The following is a 23892-nucleotide window of genomic DNA, read 5'->3' as shown; positions in this document are numbered from 1 at the left end:
TTTTAATACTTTTTAATCAATTTTATTCTTTTTTATTCATTCTCTTTCCTACTCTACCCTTATCTTACATTAAAGTTTTGATAACTAAAATTAAGAAAAAAAATTAAATAAAAAATCATAACCAGGATTTTTTTATATGTTGTGAGTTCAAAATTACGAAGACAACCTCCTTTTCATCTATGTTGTGAGTTCAAATTATATATATATATATATGAGTAACGCTACGGGCACCAACTTGTTTACCAACTTTTGGATACCAACACATGTGGCACATGACATGGCAACCTATGTCATCTGAGGTGTGAAATTCTTTTATTTATATAACAAATTATGTAATTAAAATAAATGAGGTGGCAGATGACATAGGTTGCCATGTCATGTGCCACATGTGTTGGTATTCAAAAGTTGATAAACAAGTTGGTGCCCGTAGCGTTATTGTGTATATATATATATATATATTCATTTTTCCCAGAGACAGCCCCATGTGGTAGTGGCTACTCCCAAAGAAGGAGGTTGTCTTCGATGAGATGTTTTGCCATGACTATGAGTAAGCATTGTCTTTCTTGATCTTTGGTTCAAAACTGACGACCATAAGTAAACATTTTAATTGTCTATATCTCTTTGTTGGTTCAGAATAATTAATGGGAAATTCTCAATAGATATCATAAATCTTCAAATTGGATTATTAATGCAAACTGATTTGACAAAGTTTAGTTAGTTTAGTTACATGTACTTAGTACATAGGTTCAAGACCATCGAGGCATCAATATTTAATGTCCTTGGTCCAAGACATTAGATATGTTTTCTTATTTCACATTAGACATGTTTTTTTTGGTGCGATCATGATCATATAGTCTTTTTTGTAATTGAAACAAAAAAATATGTGTTAAGGGGCATCTTGATTCATAGCATGTTTGAAATTCTAACCCTATAACGCATTTGTATTAATCAATATTTTATCAAATAATTTCTAATAGATATTATGCGTTAAATATAAAAATTAATTAACAACATAACATGTCAAATATGAGCCAATAATTTATGCAAAGGGCGTCCTTACTCACACATCTGCATGGATATAATAACCTCATTCTCTTCTTCTACCTACCGTAGATCCAAACTTTATATTTTTTTTTATAAAATAAATTATAATTTCTTTCTCCGGAAATTAGGTTTCTGATCTATATAGAACTAACACATTGGGTTTTGGGTATTTATATATATAACTATATACGTGTGCATGCAGTATTTGAAAGAGATATTGGAGATACTTAAACATTGGATACCGAATGGGGAGTGGGACGAGATGGCATCAAATGTCTGGAAGGAAGCTCCGAATGCATGCAGCCAAAAGCATTGTGTATTTTATTTCCTTTTTTTTTTAATTTATGATTTTCTATAATTTTATTCTCCATTAGCTTCGTTGTATTATTGCTTAATTTAAAAAATTAAGACGAAACCGTGGGTCTGCTCAAAGTCAGCTCAGATAAGGACGTCAACATAACATAATGACCCATTTGCCACGCAAGACCAGGCCACTTATTGTTTGGGAAATATTCTAAATCTAACTCTCTCTCTCTCTCTCTCTCTCTCTCTCTTTGGCACAGTCAAGTTTCAAACTGTATAGTAAAAGGAATTTGTGAACTCCATAGCTGTACCTAAACTAATGTCGTATATGATCGATAGGTAAGAAAAGAAAAAGGCCAATAACAGCTTTGTAACTGCTGGAATGCGTATACATAGAGTGGTGAAATGGTCGCCCAGTCTATAAGCTCATTGCATACACAAGTCAACTTTGCCTACTAATTAGGGCGGCTTAGTACAAACTTGCCTACTAATTAAGTCCCCAATTCAATTTTTTTTTAAATAAAAATAATTGGAATAATGAATTCGAATTTGGAGTTTTGAGCATACAACTTAAACTCATTAATCATTCACGAATAGAACTTGAGAATAGAACTCATTATAATTCAACTGTTCAAATTCAAAGACAAAATTCAAAAAATTAGGTTAAATTTAGCTTGACCATATCCAAAGTTAATAAGAAACCTAATGAAGTTCATCACTTAGGATTCTTTTTTGGTGCCTTATTCGTTGCTTTTTTTTTGATATTGTAATCCGAATAATTCATTTTAAGTCTTATCTAATGATTATATTGTTAACGAATCGATAATTCTAAATCATAAGATCATATTGCAACGTGAACCCTAACTAATATATCCTTCCAAGTTAAGTCATATAATTGAATCTCTCTATTTAAAGAAACAACAAACTTAATTTACTCCTAATGAAACACTAGGTAATTACGTGCGAATCATATAGCACCATACATATAGCAGTATCTAGATCATAAAACTCAAAGATTAGATCATAGCTAACCTTTTAAAATAAGCAAAATATATAACACTACATTTAGAAATCATGTCATTTAAGGTTATAATTATAACCAACGTCCCAACAATGAAACATCTCAAAACCAAGTAGGAACAAAATTATACAAATGAAACAGTTCAAATTCAAGTTATAATCACAAGATATTAAGTCAAAGATCTTCTGTTCATCTTACATACACATGTGTTCTAGCTCCATGCACCAGCAGTGACCTGGTACTATATCTGAAAACACTGCATGATGATCATGATCAGTAAGTACTATCAATGACAGGAACATGTGATGATGATGTACACGTATATATATCACCGCCATGATGATGATCATGATGGAGTGGATGGTGGATGATGCAGGTATAGCATGCATCACAGATGATCCACATCCACAGTCGTCCTTGTTGGGTCCCTCATTTCCTCCCACAGGGAAACCCAGCGAGAGAGCGACAGAGGAGAGGAGGTGTCACGGACTGTCCTTTCTCCTCTCAAAGTGTATATCTCGGGAAACGCAAAAACTCACGCACAATATGCCTCTGTTAATATTAATATTAACTTATTTTGTTCCAGCTTTAATTATGACAATAATCATTTTAAAGCTGATCAAATTCAAAAGGCAAGTGACTTTCTGAGAGATTAGCCTTTTTGATCTGGCTATGCCTTTGTTAGCTTCCACAATGCCTTTTTCAATTTACACACCCTTTTAAAAATTCTTACTTTATTATATTATTTGTAAACATAATTGGAGTTTGAGCTCACAAAACAACAAAACGCACACTACCCTACACATTCTGCTTTCCCTTGCAGCTAGGCTAGCTCATGACTCTGCCTCTTACACACTTCCACTCTTGTGTACGTGTGACTGTGAAAGAGGGGGGAGAGAGAGAGAGAGAGAGAGAGAGAGAGAGGGTGGTGGCCCATCAAATATATGGCTGACCGACTTTGAGGATATGAGCTAGATAAAGGAGAGACTTATACGCGTAAGACGAAGACGCGCAGAGAAGAAAGAGAGAGGTGAGCTATAGGGAAAAGAGATAAAACACATATATTAGAAATATTCTCTTTGAGCCATCATGGGTTTTGGTTTTTTCTCTTAGAAATCAAACAGACAAAGGCAACAAAAACCAGACCATCATCGCCATCTCTCTCTCCTCTACTGTCTTATATTTTTGTGAGGGTTTTTGTAATTTACAGTACCTCTCAACAACACACTTGACTTGGGTTTTGGCAGAATCGGAGTGTGTCTTCAGAAAAACCTTTGTTTTCTTTTTGTTGCTTTTCCAAAGCTAGTCTTTTGTGGTGACTAGACAACAAGAGGTCACAGTTTTGAGCTGAATCCCAGAGAGAGAGAGGGATATGCAAATGATGTCCGGTGATGGGTTTTCGATTATCCCTTCTGCCATTGATGGGTTTGCTCAAGAACATCAGCTGAATGCAAACCCTAGCAGCCAGAAACCCAATCCCAATAACCCTGTGGCCAAGAAGAAGAGAAATCTACCAGGAACACCAGGCAAGCAATATTCAAGCTCGCTCATTTACACTTTTTTTATTATAAATATTTCATAATCTTCTTCTTCAAGTTCCAAATTACTAGTACTGATATTTTCTTTAATGGGTTTTAAGTTTTTTATTTGATTTCATTGTGTGAACAGATCCAGATGCTGAGGTTGTTGCTTTGTCTCCGACGACCCTAATGGCCACAAACCGATTCGTCTGCGAGATATGCAACAAGGGCTTCCAGAGAGACCAGAATTTACAGCTTCATCGGAGGGGCCACAACCTTCCATGGAAACTGAAGCAAAGATTGAACAAAGAGGTGAAGAAGAAGGTGTATATTTGCCCTGAGAAGAGCTGCGTCCACCACGACCCGTCGAGAGCTCTCGGCGACCTCACCGGAATAAAGAAGCATTTCAGCAGAAAACACGGTGAGAAGAAGTGGAAGTGCGACAAGTGTTCGAAGAAATACGCAGTCCAATCTGATTGGAAAGCTCACTCCAAGACCTGTGGGACGAGGGAGTATAAGTGTGACTGTGGAACCCTCTTTTCCAGGTACATATATATTTTTCCAAATTTTTATTTTTGGGTTTTGTTATGTTAATGTATAAGAATTGAATGCTGATCATTTGTATATGGATTTAATGCGTTTTTGGGTTTGAATTTAATGCAACCATATATATGATTGGGTAATAAATGGGGTTTTTTTTTTTTTTTTTTTTTTTTTTTTTTTGGTGTGGAAATTAAACAGGAAGGATAGCTTCATCACCCACAGAGCTTTTTGTGATGCCCTAACTGAAGAGAGTGCTAGGCTCACTACTTCAGTTGCTGGAGCTGCAACCAATCTCAATTTCGGAAACGAAACAATGTTAAACAACACCGTGATGCATAATGGTCATGCAGTTCAAGATGATGTGTCTCAAATTTCTCAGTATGGCCAAGGTTTGATCAGGCAAGATTTCAATGGAGTGGATCATCATCATCAGCAGCATGAGAAGCCAAGCTTGTCACTTTGGCTGAATCAGCAGCAGGCAAATAGTAATTCTCATCAGCTGAATCTCATGGACAATATGGCAGCAAATCCCAATCACCTTTATGTAACATCATCAAGCTCCACTGCTTTTCCAGATATGGCTCAAATGCCATCAGCCAACAATCTCAATCAGCTCTTTGGCTCGCCAAACGGTATGTCTACTTTTGGAAGCTCAAACATCAATCTTTTTGGCTCAGGCAGTGCTTCAAGTTCTACTTCCACAAGTGCTGCAAATAATCTCTCCCTATCATCACCAATTCAAGAAGGTGGGATTCATAAGGGAAACAGTAATCTGGTAGGCAGCGGGGGCTTATCAAAGCCGCCTGCAGCCCCAATGTCTGCCACAGCACTTCTGCAAAAAGCAGCACAATTGGGTTCAACCAGAAGCAGCAACAACAACAACAACAACCAAGGCAGCAGCAGCAGCAGCAGCTTGGGTGTAAACGTAATGAGCTCATCACCATCTTCTTCAAACACTTTGATCAGGAGCTTCAGCTCCAATATGAACCAAAATCGATCAAACGAGCTGCACCAAATTGTTCAAAATGCAAACCAATCAGGCGGTGGTGGTGCAAACTCAAACACAAGTTCTACTCTTGAGCAGCTCATGAACAACATCACTCATCGGGGTTCGAGCACAATTGGAAATCTTGATCATCAAAACAGTCTAACCAGAGACTTCTTGGGCATGGGAGGAGGAGGAGGAGCAGCAGATCAATTATCTCATAACAACAGGCCAATGTTCTCACCACAAGAGCTTGCCAAGTTTGCATCTTCAATGAGCCAATTCACTGGCAACCACTAGGGGAGGATTAATGTTTTTGACACGTTCAAGCAAACTCAGACTGAGTCGGGACCGAGTGGAAAAGTTTGAAACTCAGCTGGGGACCTCAAGGGGATGGATGGATCAATAATAAGAGAGAGAGTTGGGGCTGCCTCTATCTCTGGATGCAACAGGCAAATTGTGGTCACAAAGCTACAGCTACAGCTAGAGAGATCATATTGAGTTTCTGGGTTCTGGGGTGGGGCCCAATTAATGTTCATATTTTTGCATGTCTGAAAGTGACAAAACGAAAAGCAAACTCCAAGTCATTATGTTTTTGTGTATGTTTGTTATTCTTGCCTTTTTTAGGTTTGCCTTTTGAGAGATGGAGAGATATTTTCTCTTTTTTTCTTCTTCTTCTGCTGCTGCTGCTGCTGGTGCTGCTGCCTGCTGCTGGTTCAGTGGCTTTGTGGCTCTGCAATCTCTTCTTTTTAAAAATGAACAGAGTGCACAGAAAACTACGTGAGTGATCATATATGGTTTGACCGTTTGTCAACGTTGGTGGGTTTTACTTTAAAAAGTTAAAAGGAGACACTAATTAATAACAATTATTAAAGATGATGGCTTTATTGCAATTTGTTTAAGGCAACGTGCATGCACCGGTGGTTTGGGTTTGATTCATTTGATGATCATCAAGGGCACGTAATAATTTCTCTGTTTTGGTTGACAAAGACGATATACTAACTAAATTACCCTAACGTAAGGAGAGGGAATCAAACTCGAATATTAGAGGCCAAACACAACGTCTTAACCAACTACCCTATACTCGCATCTGCAAGTGCACCTAACAATTGAGACGTAGCTAAATATGCAGAAAAAGAGAGGGAGAGAGAAGTCGTTTGTGACGGTGTAGGCAGAATCTTAACAATTGAGACGTAGCTAAATATGCAGAAAAAGAGAGGGAGAGAGAAGTCGTTTGTGACGGTGTAGGCAGAATCTAGCTTAGGATCATGCCGCCGGATTGATCATGATGCCAAATTAAAAGAGGAAAAAGAAAACAAAAAATTGGGGCCAGGACAGCTGTGTGATTGCATTGTCAATTGCCCACTTGATGGCTTGGGTAGAATCACGGAATGAATTCTTATAAAGAATTACCTCGTGTTCAAAACATTTACTCTCACGTGATTTACAGTTGAAGACAAATTTGAGGCATGGATGGTAATCTTCAAAGTCTCCTATTGAATTGTGCAGATATTTTCTTCAATTTTACTATTTTTGGTGGAATTCAAGTGAGAAAAATATATATTTTCAACGCTAGGCAATTATTCACTTGATGTGTGGACAATTTGATTCAAAATTCTTAGCAATCCATTCATTTTTGCGTTATTGATTTTATTTTTTATTTTTTATTTTTTATTTTTATTTTTTTGAGATTGGAGACTAGCTTACTTGTAAGGTTGCAATATATTAACCTACTTTCATCACATTGTTGATTACATTTTCCATTCTAGTGCGAGAAATATAACATTAATATTGTTCCGAACTTAACGACGTTGTGTTTTAGGGTTTGAGATTTTATCTTAAAGTCATGAATTTAACTTAATAAGTTATTTCACCTAACTAGTTATCTAATGTGAAAGATGATTGTAGTTTGATTCTTTCTAATTTGATTTGTAATTGTTAATCATAAGGAAAACGACACATGATTGTCGACCATTTAGCATTATGATGGGTTGACACAGTGGCATTGCTGAAATTCAAAGTAGAAAATGGACTCCTTAATAGTCTCTTAATCTACTTTCTTAGGAATGAAGATAAGCCCATGACAAGAGAGCTTGACTTTAGGTCTCACTTTTCAGCCATTACAAAACTAGTTTCCTATCTTGTTGGTGTTCATTTATTTAATTTATTTCTAATATTTTTATTAAAACTTTCCAATATGTATATGAGAAATTGAGATATATAGTTAATCAGTTCTTCTGGAACATTTACTGTACGCATACTGGAAGGGGTAATACTTTTCAGATTCAGATCCTCTGCTATGATTTTCTCTGCATGATTTGCTTTACTTTTGTTCTCCACACGCCATCTCATTAACATTTAATTTAAAGGACTTAAAAGTTGACACATCATTCTTCAAGCAAAAAATTACTCCTAAAGAAAAACAATACCCTTAACCCAACTAACATCAAACTTAACATCGTCTCCCTTTTTTTTTTCTTTTTTTTCCCCCCTACCTTCTTGTTAGCACATCTTCTTCCTGCCTTTGCCCCCAAAATCTTATCTCTCACCAAGCTTTCGTTTCTCCAAAAATTCTGTAATCACAATCCCTTCTCTTTCCTCTATCAAAATAATATATATATATATATATATATATATCTTTCAGTAGCCATTGATTCGAGAAAATAACCATAACTCATCAGTCAATAAACCTTACAAAACAATCCCAATATCCAGGTCTTGAAACATAATTCCTCTTTTATCCAGGAAAACAACGAAGGAATTTTTTTTTTCCTCTTCAACCACCCTCGTCACATCAAAGGATATGGGGAAATAAGTTTGCTTTTTGTTCTTTTGATAGATGGGAACATGATCAATGGGATTTCCATTGATATCTATGTAAGATCCCATCTTGCCACACCTTTAAGCAGAATGAAGAAGAATAAAGAAAATGAGGACTTCTACACACAGAAAGAAAAGAAATATATATTTTTTAATATAAAATAGTTGAGAGATTTTTTCTTTATGGATCCACCTTGTCCATATAGGTCATTCCATTGGAGGAGCTCCTTCATATTTGTTGACTTTGAGGACACACTTGAGCATACCTGGTGGCATTGAGTTCAATATTAACAATATTAAACAACCAAAGCTCCACCACTAAACAAACGCTGCAACAACTAGAATGGATTGTGATTATAGACAGGAAGAAATCATGTGACAAAAAAAAAGAAGAAGAAGAAAGGGATAGGACGTTAAGTTTGATTAGTTGGGTGGAGTAATTTTTGCTTGAAGAATGATGTGTTAACTTTTAAGTCCCTTAGATTAAATTTTAATGAGGTGGCGTGTTGAGAACAAAAGTAAAGCAGATCATAGCAGAGAAAATCAAAACAGAAAATCCAGATCCAATAAAAAATACTTGACACTTACACGATAATAATATCCAGACTTCCACATATAAGAGAAAGTCCATATAGTTAACAACAACCTTGGATATTAAATAATAGATGAGAATATTTTAGGTTCCAACGTGGGATCCTCGGAAAAAGCATCATGAAAACGTCGTTGATATCCCAAAAACCAAACCTGTTTGATATTCCCCATCTCATCATATCATCTGCCATGGAAAATTTAAAAACTCAAAACACCAAAACAGAAATGTTGACAATATGAAGAAGTGTTTCCTCAGACAATATAGTTTCGGGTGAAATGAAAAGACTGAGTGAGAGAGTGAGTGAATGGTGACCCTTATTTTCAGGCAAAGGTCCTTTCCTAGGGCACTAGTGTTGCCCTGTCTATGAAACCGTTGCAGGGCACTGTGTACCAAAACAAGACCTTTGACTTTCCCCTATCTTCGTTTCTTTTGTTTAATAATTTGGGGTAGAGCCCTACTTGTAGTAGGGACTAGGGAGATGGAAAGGGCAGTCTGTTTAGAATGCTGCAACTTTTAATCCCCGAAACCCAATGGTCCCGTAAATTTGCACCAACACAAAAAGAAAACGATTTTTAAAAACAATTTCACAACTTTATCGTGTAATGAGTTTGACCTTTTTATTGGTACTTGTCATGACCAGCTTTTTGAGACCTGGGTCGAGAGCTTTTCCCTTTTCAAGTTGGAGGTGTTGATTTCAAGTAAACATTCTATTACTTTTATAACATGTTTTGAGCTATGAAACAAGTTTTGAGCACAAACTTATAAAACAACTTCTTGATTCTTGAACATGTATAAATATTTAATAATGCCAGTATTTCCTTTATACAACATGATGAACATGTAACATGTTATTCTAAGAACATGGAGATTCTTTTTCCTCTTTTAAGACCAAAATGATCAAATTACTTACTTTGCCATTGGCGGTGAAGCTAACAACACCGTCATTCTCATCCGTTACACTTGTAATACCAATAGTCTTCTCTTACAGATAGTTTATAATCTCGATTAACAATCTAACAATAATCATAGCGACTATTTCAAGTCAGAGAAGGGTCTAGCAACTTATGTTGCCATGTTGGGGTGGAGTGCAGTACACTGCACTCCATACACCCGTTAGACTCGTATCTGTCTCAGGTAATTTGTTGGAAACTTCGGCTTGATCTGCGTAGGCTCAATAAGGTTTTTGGTAGTCGCCCAATATTTGTTTCTATATGGGCTTTTGCCTACGAGGGTTGTGTTTAAACTCCACCAAATTTTGGGCTTTGCAATTTCGAAGAAGAATGGACTTGCACCTCTTCATGACGTGGCAGGTCATGACTGGTGCCAACAGAACTCTCGGTTAGTCGAAGGAGGAAAATCCACGTGGAGCTAAGCGATAGGCCCTAGTAACGTGGAACGAATACACCTCTCCTCCTCTAGCTTACTATTAAACGCAAGTTATGCAAACTTATGTTGGTATTAACATTAAATCATTTTGTTCACAAAATACACATAAATAACATTTATGCTCAAACTTTGTTTCAGAATTGAGGGATAGATAGAGAGAGAGAGAGACGGAGAGAGAAGGGGTGATGGTTTGGAGTTGCTCATTCGCCATGGATATGGTGGCCTGGAGAGGCTTGATGTACACAGGGTTCATACTGCATTTCGTCTTTGTCTGCCAGCTCCTCCTTCTTCAACCTCTGGTTTCAGCTCTAGGTCTGTTTCACTCACTCTTTGATCTATATCTTCACGCCTTTTGTTTGAATTTATTCATTGATCTAATGCTTCATGTTAAATTCCGCACTTTTTTTTAGTTGGGTGGTCTTATTTGTTGCGCCAAATTTGAAAGATCCTTGCTTTGTGGTTGTTTAGGGTTAGCAGTATTCTGGGCTTTAGTGAAAATTAAACTATATGTTGCATTCATTGCGCTTGTATTCTTCAATGGTTCTGTAGGTAGCCATTGTACTAGAGAGAGTACATGGTGGTTTTGTATTTGTCAATTTTGCATTCTGGGCTTTAACTAGATTGCAGCATAGCCATATCAATCAAAGAATCAATGTTTATACATGGGATGGGAACGAACCTTGTACTATGTGTAGCCCTTTTAGAAGGGTATTGCTCTGTTTGTTTATGATCCTCTTTTGGCCCGTTTTAGGTTGATAAGAAGTTTTGTATGTAAATGAGTGCAGTACCCTAAATTAAGTATACTATGGTTGAATAAGGGTTAGAGCGATATGTTTAGCAGTAGGAATATTCACTTTTAAGAATTATTTTTTTTCACATAATGGAAATGGTAATTATATTGGTGGAGAAAAAAGGAATTAACTCCCCGATTCTACAGTTTTAGTAGAAAATCGGGAAAATGGAAGTCTAGAGGAATGGTGTCTTAATAAGTATACAATATTGATTCGTATGGAGTTGGCATGTTAGTTTGAATATTCTGTGACTACACAGATGCCAAGCCTGCTATGTTTTTTGTTTGTTAAGTTTCTATACGTGGCTTGGTACGTACGTGTGTTGATAATGGCTTACATAACGTGAATCTCGCATGTGCAGATGGCAAACCAGGCAATGCAGCTGAATTGTTTGAGAGAGTTTCACAGAGTATAAAGGTGAAGCGATATAGTGAGGCACTTAATGATCTTAATGCTGCTATAGAGGCAGATCCAACACTTTCAGAAGCATATTACCATCGTGCATCCGTTCTTCGCCATATATGCAGGTACTTCTACTATTACGTTACTTCTTTACCATAATTGTTATTTTTTAAATAATTACCATTCTCAGGAAACGGAGTATATTTGGTTTGTTTTAAAGAATGTTTCAGCATTTATCATTTTCTATTTAAATCTTCAGTGAAAATAAGAATGTTAATGAGAGCAGATATCTTTTGACTGTATGAGATTTAGGAATACTGAAAACATGATGTGTGAAGATATTTGGGTCGTCTCGACTACGCGTTCCTTTCAGACCTCCATTCTTAAATTATCAATTACTGTCTTGGGTACTAGTTCATTTATAACAAAGTTTTTATTTCTAAGATTGACCCATCCATTCCTTTAACATCTATAGCTCCACTTTTTCCCCAACTTGTGTTGTTCCTTATTATTAAAAAAAAACCCCTTTTCTTTTCCAATCGCTGTGGTTGTACTCCATTGCTGTTAGCATTGCGATCTACTTTGATATAATTAGTATGGTCCTGAGGCCCATTGTCTTAAAGCTTCCAAGTGCTGCATCCAAATCATGTCTCTGTGTGTTCAAAAGCAACTGAACCATGGGCTTTTGTCTATAGTCGATCATGCATTTTACAACTGGGCTACAGCTAGTCAGCTGCCAAAATATGATTAGACCAAAATTGTTGATCTTGAGCTTAACTCAATGGTCGATTCAACTTTTATCCTTTGTGTCTTTTCATTAGGTGTAAGTTGAGACAGACAGTGGCAGAAAATAAAAAATATCAATAACTTACACAACTTTTATTGATTTCAGAACCTTTTCAAAATCCTCTCTTCTCCCTTTCCTTTCCAATTTCTGATTGGAAAATTATATGATTCAGGCGCTTTTTGGCTGATGTAGATATGAGGAATCAGAGAAGAGCTACAAAAAGTTTTTGGAGCTAAAACCACGGGAATCAGTTGCAGAAAAGGAGCTTTCGCAATTAATTCAGTCTCAGAATGCTCTGGAGACAGCTTTGACTCTCTCTGAATCAGGCGACTATGCGAAATCTTTGGAGTACGTTGAAAAAGTTGTACTGGTTTTCTCTCCAGCATGCTCAAAGGTAATCAATTCTATTTCCTTTCCATTTTGGTCGTTATCATTTGTTTGATTTCAGTTCCATGTAGTTATACATCATACCCAAACAGCTCGTTTGCTGATTGTAGAGAGTTGGTATTAAGGATCTTATAAATTCAGTACTCTAGTGACCTCATAATCATGAGCACATTGTTTCTTGTAGGCCAAACTGCTGAAGGTGAGATTGTTGTTAGCAACTAAAGACCATTCTGGTGTCATTGCTGAGGCTGGGTACATTCTCAAAGAAGATGAGGATAATCTGGAGGCATTATTACTCCGTGGCCGTGCCTATTACTATTTAGCTGATCATGATGTTGCTCAGAGGTTTGATTAGCACCTTGTTAAATTTTGAGTAATTTCTTTATAATTTGGTTAGAGTAAAATGAATATATACAATTTCTTTAGGCATTACCAAAAGGGTCTCCGTCTAGATCCAGAGCATGTTGAACTGAAGAAAGCGTATTTCGGACTGAAAAACTTACTCAAGAAGACTAAAAGTGTAAGTCCTAACAATTGTTTTTTGATTTTTCTTTTTGTTAACTTTTCCTCTTCTTCACTAACGGCTAGGGAATGCCGAGAAGTTTGGCAATGGTAGTGAAACTATTTCATAAGTTGGCCTTCTTTAGAGCCTGCACGAACCATTACCATGTTATGCATCATGTGGTGATCTCTTTCAGACAATTTTTCTTTATGCAGGCAGAGGATAATGTAAATAAGGGCAAGCTGCGGCTTGCAGTAGAGGAATATAAGGCAGCCTTAGCTTTGGACCCTAATCATCTTGCGCATAATGTACATCTTCATCTTGGCTTGTGTAAAGCCTTAGTCAAGCTTGGCAGGGGAAAGGATGCTTTAAGCAGTTGCAATGAAGCACTTAAAATTGATGAGGAGCTTCTTGAAGCTTTAGTTCAGGTTTGCTGGTGCTTCTGTTATGCTCTGTTTTCCTCAGCATTCATATAATTTAATATTAGTGTATCATTTAAAATATATCTGTCCTCAAGTTTATTTACTAAATTTTGTGTTTACAGAGGGGTGAAGCTAAACTTCTGACAGAGGATTGGGAGGGAGCTGTGGAAGATCTTAAATCAGCAGCTCAGCGATCACCTCAGGTTAGCCATTATGTTTACTCTGTTGTAGCTGTTGGATTAGTGCTTTAATAAGTAATATCATGCACATAACAATAGATAAACTTAGCTAGATTAGAAGCCAAGTATTTTATGTCTTGTTCTGTGGATAGGTATACCATTAACAATATTATATCAATGTAACTGTGTGTTAAATGCACTATACGACCGCAACTTTGGGTGTGTGCATGAGTGTGCACGTGCGTCCATTAATGTAATGTTGATAAATTTCTCGGATGAATTGTTTTCTTATTGTGCAGGATATGAATGTTCGAGAAGCATTGATGAAGGCTGAGAAAGCCTTAAAGATGAGCAAACGTAAAGACTGGTACAAGATTTTGGGAGTTTCAAAGACTGCATCTATTTCAGAGATTAAAAAAGCCTACAAGAAGCTTGCTTTGCAGTGGCATCCAGATAAAAATGTTGAGAATAGACAAGAAGCAGAGGAAAAGTTCAGAGAAATTGCTGCTGCATATGAGGTTGAATGTTTTCTCTGAAGCTCTTTTTAATCTTCCCTTCCTATTGAGCTTTAACCTTAACTAGATTTTCCACTTATTTGCTGCAATTAAGGAATCCTATATGTGGACTTCTTGGTTCCGTCTTACCCTTGTATAATCCTTTACAGGTTCTCGGAGATGAAGACAAACGTACAAAATATGATAGAGGTGAAGATATTGAAGATATGGGCGGCGGCGGCGGCGGCGGTTTTAACCCTTTTGGTGGCGGCTCACAACAATTTACATTTACTTTCGAAGGGGGATTCCCTGGCGGTGGCGGTGGTGGATTTGGAGGAGGCTTTCCTGGTGGATTTGACTTCCAGTTTTGATTTCCAGTAAAGAATGGGGCTCCTCTCCCCATGCTTGCACAAAAGAGAGCCATAAACTGTGTCATTCTAGGGGAGCACCAAAGCAGTTTTACTAATTGATGACAGGTTTTTGGTGAGATATATACTTCGGGCACCCCAAAAGGGCTTTCATAGTTACATGGATTTTTTTTCATTGAGAGTTGCTACGCGGAACATCACGAGTCTGGAACAACTTGTATTAGTTGATTAAACGAAATTGGTGAGACCATTTCTGTATATGTTGCATGTACCCTTTTCGACAATGGGTTCTCATCAGACTTGAATCTGCATGGTTCTGGATAGCAGTTGAGTTTATTTAGTGAATTTTTTCAATAACAAAAGATTTAGTATATACTCAGAAAAGTGTATTTTATTGGATGAATAGTTTATACCACAGCATATGTTTGCGAATCGTTTTATGATATCACTTTTTGTCACCTAATTTGTTAGTGCAACTCAAAATTATATATATTTTATTAATCTCTGGACAATCTGTGTGTGAATGATTTAGAAGATCTAAAAGCAAAAATAGTGGAATTTGCTAGCAGCAACAAAATGGAGGCAGTCAATCAATAATATAGATTGATCCCCTATTGCCGTAAAATCTAATGATGTTTGACTCTTATTATAAGCTATGCTACTCTTTCCCTATGTTCGTTTAGTGGCATCGAATTCCCTCAGTTTTTTATATATCTTATGATGAAGCAGAAAATGTTATTTCTAGTTACAACAGTTTTACTGCATAACAATCATTAGGATGAAGATGCATGGCTTTCCTTACTGCAACTCCAGGGAGACATCCATGAACACACAGGGTTGAGAGGAGGAGTTTATTCAAAAGAACAATGTCCAATTTAATTTCAAATCATAACAGTTGTACAAAATTCTTAGCAGAAATACAGAAAACAAAACAAAACAAAACAAAACCAAACAAAAGTTCAGATGACCACAGAAATTCAACTCAACATCTCAACATCACAAGAAAACTGCTGCAAGAATTGCTGCTACCCCCATGGATACTGCTATCATTCCATGGTGTTTCAGCCCCATTGCAGCAGATGCATCCGGGGTACTGCCGGTGTCCGATGACCCTGAAGGGGCATCAGCACCTTTAACACTTTTTTTGGGTGCAGATGGCGCAGGAGCCGGTGCTGCTGGGCCAAAAATGTTCAAAGGAAGGAGCACCTGGTCCACCTCATACACAGCTAGCTGATTGTCAGTAAATATGGTATTAGCCACAGTTGCATTGACAACCCCTGTTGTTATGTTCACTTGGTTCCCTGCTGTGGTCACATTTAATGGGAACTGGCCATCATTGCTATTTCCAGCTTGTGTATGCAAAGGGTTGGAGACAGTTTGGAACTGTGAGACCGAAAAGAAATTCGGTAGGACGTGAAATTGCATAAGCGCCAGCTTTTGCTGTTCTGAAATGGAGTTTAGCGTGCCAGATTTGAGGCTGGAAAAGGCATTATCAGTTGGTGCAAAGAGGGTGATGCCCTGGTTTGAGGTGCTGAGCTGTGTGTCGATTTGGTCAGCCATCCTGGTGCTTTTAAGTAGCTTAATCAAGGTGGTGAATTGACCAGCCTTCTCAAGAATAGCAGTCACATTGGTTGCTGATGGTGCAGGAGCTGCTGCTGGAGACTGAGCAGAAACTGTGGCTGAGTGGAGGAAGATGATCAAAGTAAAGAATGTAAAGAAAGATAAGACTGCCATCCCTTTTTTCTTTTTTGGGGGAGATTTTTATGTTTTTGGCTTGGTGGGTTTTGATCAGAAAGAGAAGAAGGTGGAGGAGATGGGCTAAGGTTGGAGAGGAGTGAGGGTATATATTGTGTGGGTGTGACTAAAAGAGAACGGGAAGTTAGGTGAAGGGGAGTCATTTTAAGGTAGCAAGACAATGTCATCTGAAGCCAATGTGCATCTTTTTCTTGGTAAGTAAGAGAAACAGTGAAGGAGAGATTGAGTTTTGCTTAGTGGGGCAGGAAAAAATAGCTGGATATGCGATTGAAGGGAGTGGGGTACAATAAGTGAGAATGATGAAGGTTTTTTGCTTCCTGTTTGGTGCAACTTCAAAAGAGAAAGCTTGAAGTTCAAGTTTTCATAACAAGCAGTTAGGGTGGGACCAATTTCTGCAATTCTTTGATTCTTGGTGACCCTTGAAATTGATATAAGATTCAAAGGGAAGGGGAAGTGTCACTGCCATGAACAATTCCATGATAACAGTAAATTTTCTGACTACCAGTATAATCTGATCTAAGCATTTGTCTTGGCTCAAATAACATGTGAGACAAATTAATTAACAACTGAACAAGGGTTAAGTCTAGAATTTGAAACTCCAACTATGAAATGACCTTTTTGAGGTACATGTATGTAAATGAGGGATTAGATGAGATTAAACTCTCATTAACAGACAATAAGCATCTATATTCACCTTAATTACTAATTACTGATATCATAATCATTTTTAGCATGTCCCTTGGAAATTTTAGTATCCTTTTTAAGCAAACTGAAGAAAAACAGTTCAGCAGGCAATCATTTTCAACCATTTCCTCTGATGTGTTACATCCTTTCAATATCAAGATTAGATCCAATAACCACCAATGGGTCCTCTATTAATTCTATAATCAAGAACTTTTTCGACTATGTTTGTTGTGTATTCTATAATCAAGAAATATTATGATATCAAAGCGGGCTTGAGATCCAAATTTGGTCAAGTTTTGGAGCAAATTGGGCTGGTCTATATTCCAAGTGGACCCTAGTTGTAAAATCTCTTTTGTTAAGCTTGTTGATTCTTTTCAAACTTGGCCCAGACAGATTCATGTTGAAGTACTTTTTTACAAAGCAGGCTAATTCTATTCTGAGCTCTTTATGTACTTGCAAAACCCAAGGGCCCATCCTTGCATTCACAATGGATGCAAATTGCAATGCAGCAATTCTCCCTTCTCTTCCAAAAATAATTCCAGTATTTCCCAAACCTTTTCTGAAATTTTAATTGCCAAATACAATAATGCTAGATTCAATAAAATTTTCCTATGAGTTACCAAATGTTGTAGCAAGTGACATGATTATTTTTCTTGTTAGAACTGATTAAAGTTTAATTTAAAATGAACAAATAAAACACTATCATGATTCAAAAAACGTGACCAATACATATAAGTAACTGATTTATTAAGAGTGAATAAGATTGATCATACGTATACATCAACTGAAAATCTAAACATTTATTTTATTTTGGTATCTCTAACATTAGTCTTTATTATATAGATTCCATAATAATATGAAGCCTACATTGGGTATATCACAGAATATCTAAAAGACACAATTTTGATTGCAGTCTGCAGACCCAATTTTGTTTTTGTTTTTTTAATTAGGAAAGTCTCAAAGTGAACAGACCAACCCCTTTCCCAGTTGAAATCAAATCTGCTCCTGTTATTGCCATTTGCTGCTGGTTCATAGCTTTGCTTCTCTTCACTATCTGAAGTCTCAGAGGAAAGGAAAGAAGAAAAGAAAAAAAAGAAAAAAAAGATCTTTGATCCCAACCGTTCACTACGTTGACTGGCAGCACAAAGTCAAATCTCCAACCGTTAAAAATTTACCATCAAACACTTTCCTCACAAGTTCACAACGTTCCCATAAGCCGCAAACCAGACAGTCCGTTTGATCCCATTGAAGACCCACAACAGAAAGCCAGAGCACAATAACACGAACAGAGCAAAAACCCACCTTTCTATATCAATTTCGAACTCAAAAGAAGAAGAAAGGAGAAGCATTTTAAACCCTAGGGGTCATGATCGTATGCTCCAAGGTCAATTGTAATCGCCACCATGATCAATACTTCCAACGGTATGATGTCAACGACTTCGTCGAGCAACGCTCAGTCACCGGGTCTCAAGACCTATTTCAAGACCCCAGAGGGAAGGTACAAGCTTCACTACGAGAAAACCCACCCTTCGGGTCTCCTTCACTACGCTCATGGCAAAACCGTCACTCAGGTACTCAATTTCTGCTATTAATTTCCTTCATTACCCATTTCGGGACTTCACTGTGTCGTAGCCATTTTTGGGTATTTTTGTGAAGATGTTTTTTGTTATTTATAGCCTTCTGTTTTTGCTAGGGTTTTTCTCAATGGTTATAACCCGTATGATAGAAGAATTGAAAATTGGATTTTTATTGTCTGGGTTTTGTTCTGAGTGTTTGATTTTCTAACTGAAGTGTTAAAAGAAATGTTAATGCTGGAAATATGAGGTGTTTCAAGACCCAGTATTTGAAACCATTTACCCCTTTTTCTACTTTTTCTTGAAATGTAATTTCTTAGTGCAGTTTTGGATGATTATAAGTGAACTTATGGAATATTCAGGTCCATCTACTGGGGTACCTGTATGATAGTACTTTTTTTGTATGGTTAATTTACTCTACAAGCCCTTTTTTTTAATATGATATCTGAATTAAGAGCCTTGTGGGTCGTTGGTTATCAGGTGACATTAGCACATCTTAAAGACAAGCCTGCTCCATCAACCCCGACTGCACCATCTTCAAGCTTCAGCACTGGCAGTGGTGTACGTTCGGCTGCAGCAAGGTTGTTGGGTGGTGGTAATGGGAGCCGGGCACTTAGCTTTGTTGGAGGGAATGGAGGGAGTAAGAGTGTCAGTGCAAGTAGTAGAGTTGGGTCTTTGGTGGCTTCCAGTTCAAGTAGTTCGACTTCTACTTCAAATTTTGATGGGAAAGGGACTTACTTGATCTTCAATGTGGGGGATGCAATCTTCATTAGTGATTTGAATTCTCAAGACAAGGTATTTTTGAAGTTCCACGTGTTGGTTTAGGCGCTGAGATCGGTTTGTGATACGTTTCTTGTTGTATGTAGGATCCAGTAAAGTCTATACATTTCAGTAATTCAAACCCTGTGTGCCACGCATTTGATCAAGACGCGAAGGATGGTCATGATTTGATTATTGGGTTGAATTCTGGCGACGGTACAAATGTTTGTTTGAATTTGAAATCGCAATCTTGTTTTTGAAGTTCAATGTTTTGAATTGTTGTATGTGTGCTTTTGTAGTCTACTCAGTGTCACTCAGACAGCAATTGCAGGATGTTGGAAAGAAGCTTGTTGGTGCTCAGCATTATAACAAAGATGGCTCTGTTAGTAGCAGGCAAGATTAACTCTCTTATCTCTTTTTTCTTTTTTTCCACTTGTTTTTAGTTTATCTACTTCATAAGGGTTCTTTATTTCAAAGATGATTCTCTGTGTGACATTAGAGGTAGATTAGAAGTCGTTCTGTATAAAAGGTTCACCCAGTCATGGTTCTGTCCGTATGTCAAAAGCTTAGTTAAAGTTGAAGATAGCTACTCTGCAATTTATCTCCCTGATGCAGTATGTGTTGATATATTTAACTTTTTTAGTTCACTTCTGTGGAGGCTAGAATGTTTCTTAACTACCGAAAAAGTAATAAGGAACACTAGAAGTGGCTGTGAATGTTAGTCTAGTTCTGGATTAGCAGGCTTGAAATTGGCCAGTATAGTTTCCTCTCTACTATATGGCTGCAAGTAGATGGGTAAATGTCTTGTTTCATCACTCTTGCAAGGGCTAATTCGTTTTTCCTTCACTTCAGCCATGATCAGAAGTTTATTTTGTATTCTGGATCTTCTGGTTTTGAGAATCTTATGTTTTTTTAGATGTTTGACCAGTGCCCTTTTGGTGCCTTATTGTACACTTTGGACCTTTGGTTTATAAACTGCTACGTGGGAGCTAACTGAATTGTTGCTACACCCGCACCTGTGAGCAAACAGTAAACTTAGTCCCTGTAACTTGACTATTTTGCAATAGTCAATAATTGATTTTTAGCTTGTGTTTGTCATTTCCTCAATAGGCATCATTCGAGAGCCTTTTGTCTGTTTAACTTTTTTTGTACACTTCTGTGGGGTACTTTGATTAATACCTGTTTTCCACAGCCGTTGTACTAGTATTGCATGGGTTCCTGGTGGTGATGGTGCTTTTGTTGTTGCTCACGCTGATGGGAATCTATATGTATATGAAAAGGCAAGCCCCTTTTATCTGAAAAACACTTTTTGCTGGCTTAAATTTTGTATTCCATGATTGCATATTTAGTAATTGAGTGCATTTTATGTATCTTTGTTTTTTTCTAGAGCAAAGATGGGGCAGGCGATTCTTCATTCCCTGTTATCAAAGATCAAGCTCAATTTTCTGTCGCACATGCACGTTACAGTAAGGTATTGAGTTATGTTTATTTCCTTTTCTAACTTTGTTTCCCTTGTAGCTATTTTTTTCTGAAAGTGGCTCATCAAGTTTGTCTATAAATTAGATAAGGGATACATGCTGCTGCTATGTCACTATGGTGAATTTAGTTGGCACTTTTGACAGTGAATAAGACACTATGCTGTTATTCTGATACTCAGTTTGTATCCTATTTTAGATATAAGTCTTTTTAGGTGCTGTGTTTGGGTAATTTTCTAAAGTATAGATTCCTAGTCTAATACAGGGATTATTTCTGACTTGTGAGACTCAATCTTCAATCTGCTAGTCTGTTTTACCAACAATATTCTCATTTGTTAAGTTGTCTGAACCGTCTATTAGTTTATTTAAGTTATCATTATGTCTTTGAAGAAGCCTGTTCCCCCTTGTGCAATGTCGAGCAGCGAAGCATCAGTTGTCCATTGAATATCCTTTATTTCTTCAAGGCATCTTTACGGATCTGACCTCTAGTAAATCCTTATATATTTGTTGAGGTAATCTGGTTGAGGTCTTACAGGTTTATGTGCGCTATACTGGAATGTCACTGTGGTTAATTAGCCGAATACTGAATTTGCATCAACCAAATGACTATGATAAATGTCAGATAATTAGAAGGGAGATATGTGCATCTGACAACCTGAATTTCTATTTCTGCTTCCTTGTCCACCTACAATTTTATGTTGACTTCCTATTTTGCTTGTGCAGAGTAACCCAATTGCCAGATGGCATATCTGCCACGGTTCAATTAATAGTATTGCTTTCTCAACTGATGGGGCCTTTTTAGCAACTGTTGGAAGAGATGGTATAATGTCACTATCATATTGTTTGGATTGTGTAGTTGCTCTCTTTTTCTGTTGGTTTTATCGTTTGCAAATTATATGATGTAAATTTAATTACTGAATGCAGGTTATCTACGCATTTTTGACTACTCAAAAGAGCAACTTATATGTGGCGGCAAAAGTTACTACGGTGCTCTCTTGTGTTGCGCTTGGAGGTGTGCATCTTTATTGGTTTTTCATTGAAGCTTGCTGCTGGTGTTTGTAATATTCTTCCGATCTTGTAGATTACCTTTAAATTCAAACTCCTGTAGTATTTGGCTCTTTTTGCATTAAAATATTATTATACTTCTGAGATGATAGTATTATTGATTACAAAATGCTGCTGAACAGCATGGATGGAAAATACATACTGACAGGAGGTGAAGATGATTTAGTTCAAGTTTGGAGCATGGAAGATCGGAAAGTTGTAGCATGGGGAGAGGGGCACAACTCTTGGGTAGTTTTCTTAAATAGCATCGTGGTTGCTATAATTACTTGATTGTGGCTGTTTTACTAAGTTCTTACTGGATGATGTTGGCAGGTCAGTGGAGTGGCTTTTGATTCATATTGGTCATCACCAAATTCAGATGGTATGGGGGAGACTGTCATGTACCGGTTTGGTTCCGTCGGTCAGGTATCAGAAAAATATTGGTCTTGTCTTCAATTTTTGGTTTTTATAATCAGATATCTCATGTATAAAAATGCCATAATTCCATTGTAATTTCCTTCTCTAAATTTTTATTGTTTCTTGGCTTTTATTTTTTCATTACATATATTTGACATTTAAAGTTTTCAATAGAAAGTTTAATTTGAGCTATAACTGGTGAACCTACAAAGGTATGCTAAGATTTACAATCAACGTAAAAAATTATAGTGATTTGAAATGAGTGCATTTGAGAGAAGTTATGAACTTATCTCAGTATTCTTCCTTTACCCTTTCTGTAAAAGGATTATGAAAAGAAAATATTTGAGTAATTAGCCAACAACTGAGATGATCAGTCTTGTAATGCAGACCAATCGCCACAGCAGTGATATATGGCTCAAGTTTTATTTAGAAAGGAAAATGGTTGGAGTTGAAAATGAAGTATTTGATAATTCATTGTTAGTTCTTACCCATGGTCCACCACACATGGGTAAGGACAGAGAGAATAAAGTTAACTTGTAGCTTGTCTTTTGCTCCCTTTTACTTTTACAATTGTGGATATTTTTTGCAGGTGGATAAAAACATAGTAGTTAAAAATGTATATATAGATTGGAGATAGGGAAAGGAAATGAGACAGCGAAAGTTTTGAAAATACTAGTTATTTAATTGGAAAATAGTTTCCTAGTTCAAAACCATATGATATTTCTTTGTTTCATTATACTTATCCATTTGAGTGCAGGACACCCAGTTGCTTCTGTGGGACCTGGAAATGGATGAGATTGTGGTGCCATTGCGGCGATGCCCTCCTGGTGGCTCCCCCACTTATAGTGCTGGAAGCCAGTCATCTCATTGGGACAACGCACTTCCAGTGGGTACTCTTCAGCCTGCTCCAATCATGCGAGATGTTCCAAAAATCTCACCACTGGTTGCTCACCGTGTACACACTGAACCCCTCTCTGGCTTGATGTTTACTCAAGAATCCGTTCTCACTGTCTGCCGAGAAGGGCATATAAAAGTTTGGATGAGACCTGGGGTTTCAGAAAGCCAATCAAACAACTCTGAAACTGTGTTAAGCACCAGTTTGAAGGAGAAGCCTTTATCCTCAGGCAAGGTTGGTAGTTCCAGTTACAAGCAATGACCAGACTGTCATCAATTCAAGACACAAATGCAAAACAAGCTATGAAAATTTTTTTCGAAATTTTTTCCCCATTGGGTTACAGTTCCATTTGCCTGTGTAGCCAATTTTCTTTTGTCATCCAGTTGGTTTTTCCAGAAATAGCACTTTGTAAGCGTAATCTGACTGGCATTGCCATGCAACCAACTGATTCTATTGTATAGACAAAAATGTCATTGAAGGCAGTAAGAGGCTGGGAGGGAGAAAAACCCCCATTTGTAAGTACAAAACGGCTTTTGCTAGAATATATTTACTGACCTACATGAACGATATGATGTTGCTCCCTTGAGATCTGTTTCATCCCAGCAGTGCCGTTGAGCGGTAATTTATTTTACAGCACTTAATGCATTCTTACCCTTTCTATGAACCATTTGTTGGATTAGTTTTTATTATTTTTATTTAAAAAAAAAATAAGAGCTCACTTTTAGATTCAAGCAGAAACAAAG

At 37.1% G+C, this 23892-nt stretch overlaps 4 protein-coding genes across 4 annotated transcripts; 3 read left to right on the top strand and 1 right to left on the bottom strand.

Moving 5' to 3' along the window:
• Nucleotides 1-3341: 3341 nt before the first annotated feature.
• Nucleotides 3342-6060, top strand: LOC117631054 (zinc finger protein JACKDAW). Its single transcript, XM_034363982.1, has 3 exons — nucleotides 3342-3894; nucleotides 4037-4433; nucleotides 4630-6060. The coding sequence occupies exons 1-3, from the start codon at nucleotides 3741-3743 to the stop codon at nucleotides 5714-5716; spliced, it is 1638 nt and encodes a 545-aa protein (XP_034219873.1). The 5' UTR covers nucleotides 3342-3740; the 3' UTR covers nucleotides 5717-6060.
• A 4246-nt stretch (nucleotides 6061-10306) lies between these two features.
• Nucleotides 10307-14978, top strand: LOC117632976 (dnaJ protein P58IPK homolog). The gene is made up of 9 exons (XM_034366628.1): nucleotides 10307-10526; nucleotides 11367-11532; nucleotides 12387-12588; nucleotides 12766-12926; nucleotides 13008-13101; nucleotides 13299-13511; nucleotides 13628-13708; nucleotides 13984-14202; nucleotides 14349-14978. The coding sequence occupies exons 1-9, from the start codon at nucleotides 10400-10402 to the stop codon at nucleotides 14547-14549; spliced, it is 1464 nt and encodes a 487-aa protein (XP_034222519.1). The 5' UTR covers nucleotides 10307-10399; the 3' UTR covers nucleotides 14550-14978.
• A 405-nt stretch (nucleotides 14979-15383) lies between these two features.
• On the bottom strand, nucleotides 15384-16381 carry LOC117631381 (fasciclin-like arabinogalactan protein 11). Its single transcript, XM_034364499.1, has one exon. The coding sequence runs from the start codon at nucleotides 16278-16280 to the stop codon at nucleotides 15543-15545; it is 738 nt and encodes a 245-aa protein (XP_034220390.1). The 5' UTR covers nucleotides 16281-16381; the 3' UTR covers nucleotides 15384-15542.
• Nucleotides 16382-17934: 1553 nt separating this feature from the next.
• LOC117631348 (WD repeat-containing protein 20-like) lies at nucleotides 17935-23739 on the top strand. Its single transcript, XM_034364448.1, has 11 exons — nucleotides 17935-18556; nucleotides 19040-19354; nucleotides 19426-19534; nucleotides 19618-19711; nucleotides 20511-20598; nucleotides 20706-20789; nucleotides 21517-21613; nucleotides 21718-21805; nucleotides 21981-22086; nucleotides 22171-22263; nucleotides 23012-23739. The coding sequence occupies exons 1-11, from the start codon at nucleotides 18389-18391 to the stop codon at nucleotides 23408-23410; spliced, it is 1641 nt and encodes a 546-aa protein (XP_034220339.1). The 5' UTR covers nucleotides 17935-18388; the 3' UTR covers nucleotides 23411-23739.
• Nucleotides 23740-23892: the final 153 nt, after the last annotated feature.

This window comes from Prunus dulcis, chromosome 6 (assembly GCF_902201215.1).
Source record: "Prunus dulcis chromosome 6, ALMONDv2, whole genome shotgun sequence".
NCBI lineage: Eukaryota > Viridiplantae > Streptophyta > Magnoliopsida > Rosales > Rosaceae > Prunus > Prunus dulcis.
This window is presented reverse-complemented; position numbering and strand designations above follow the sequence as displayed.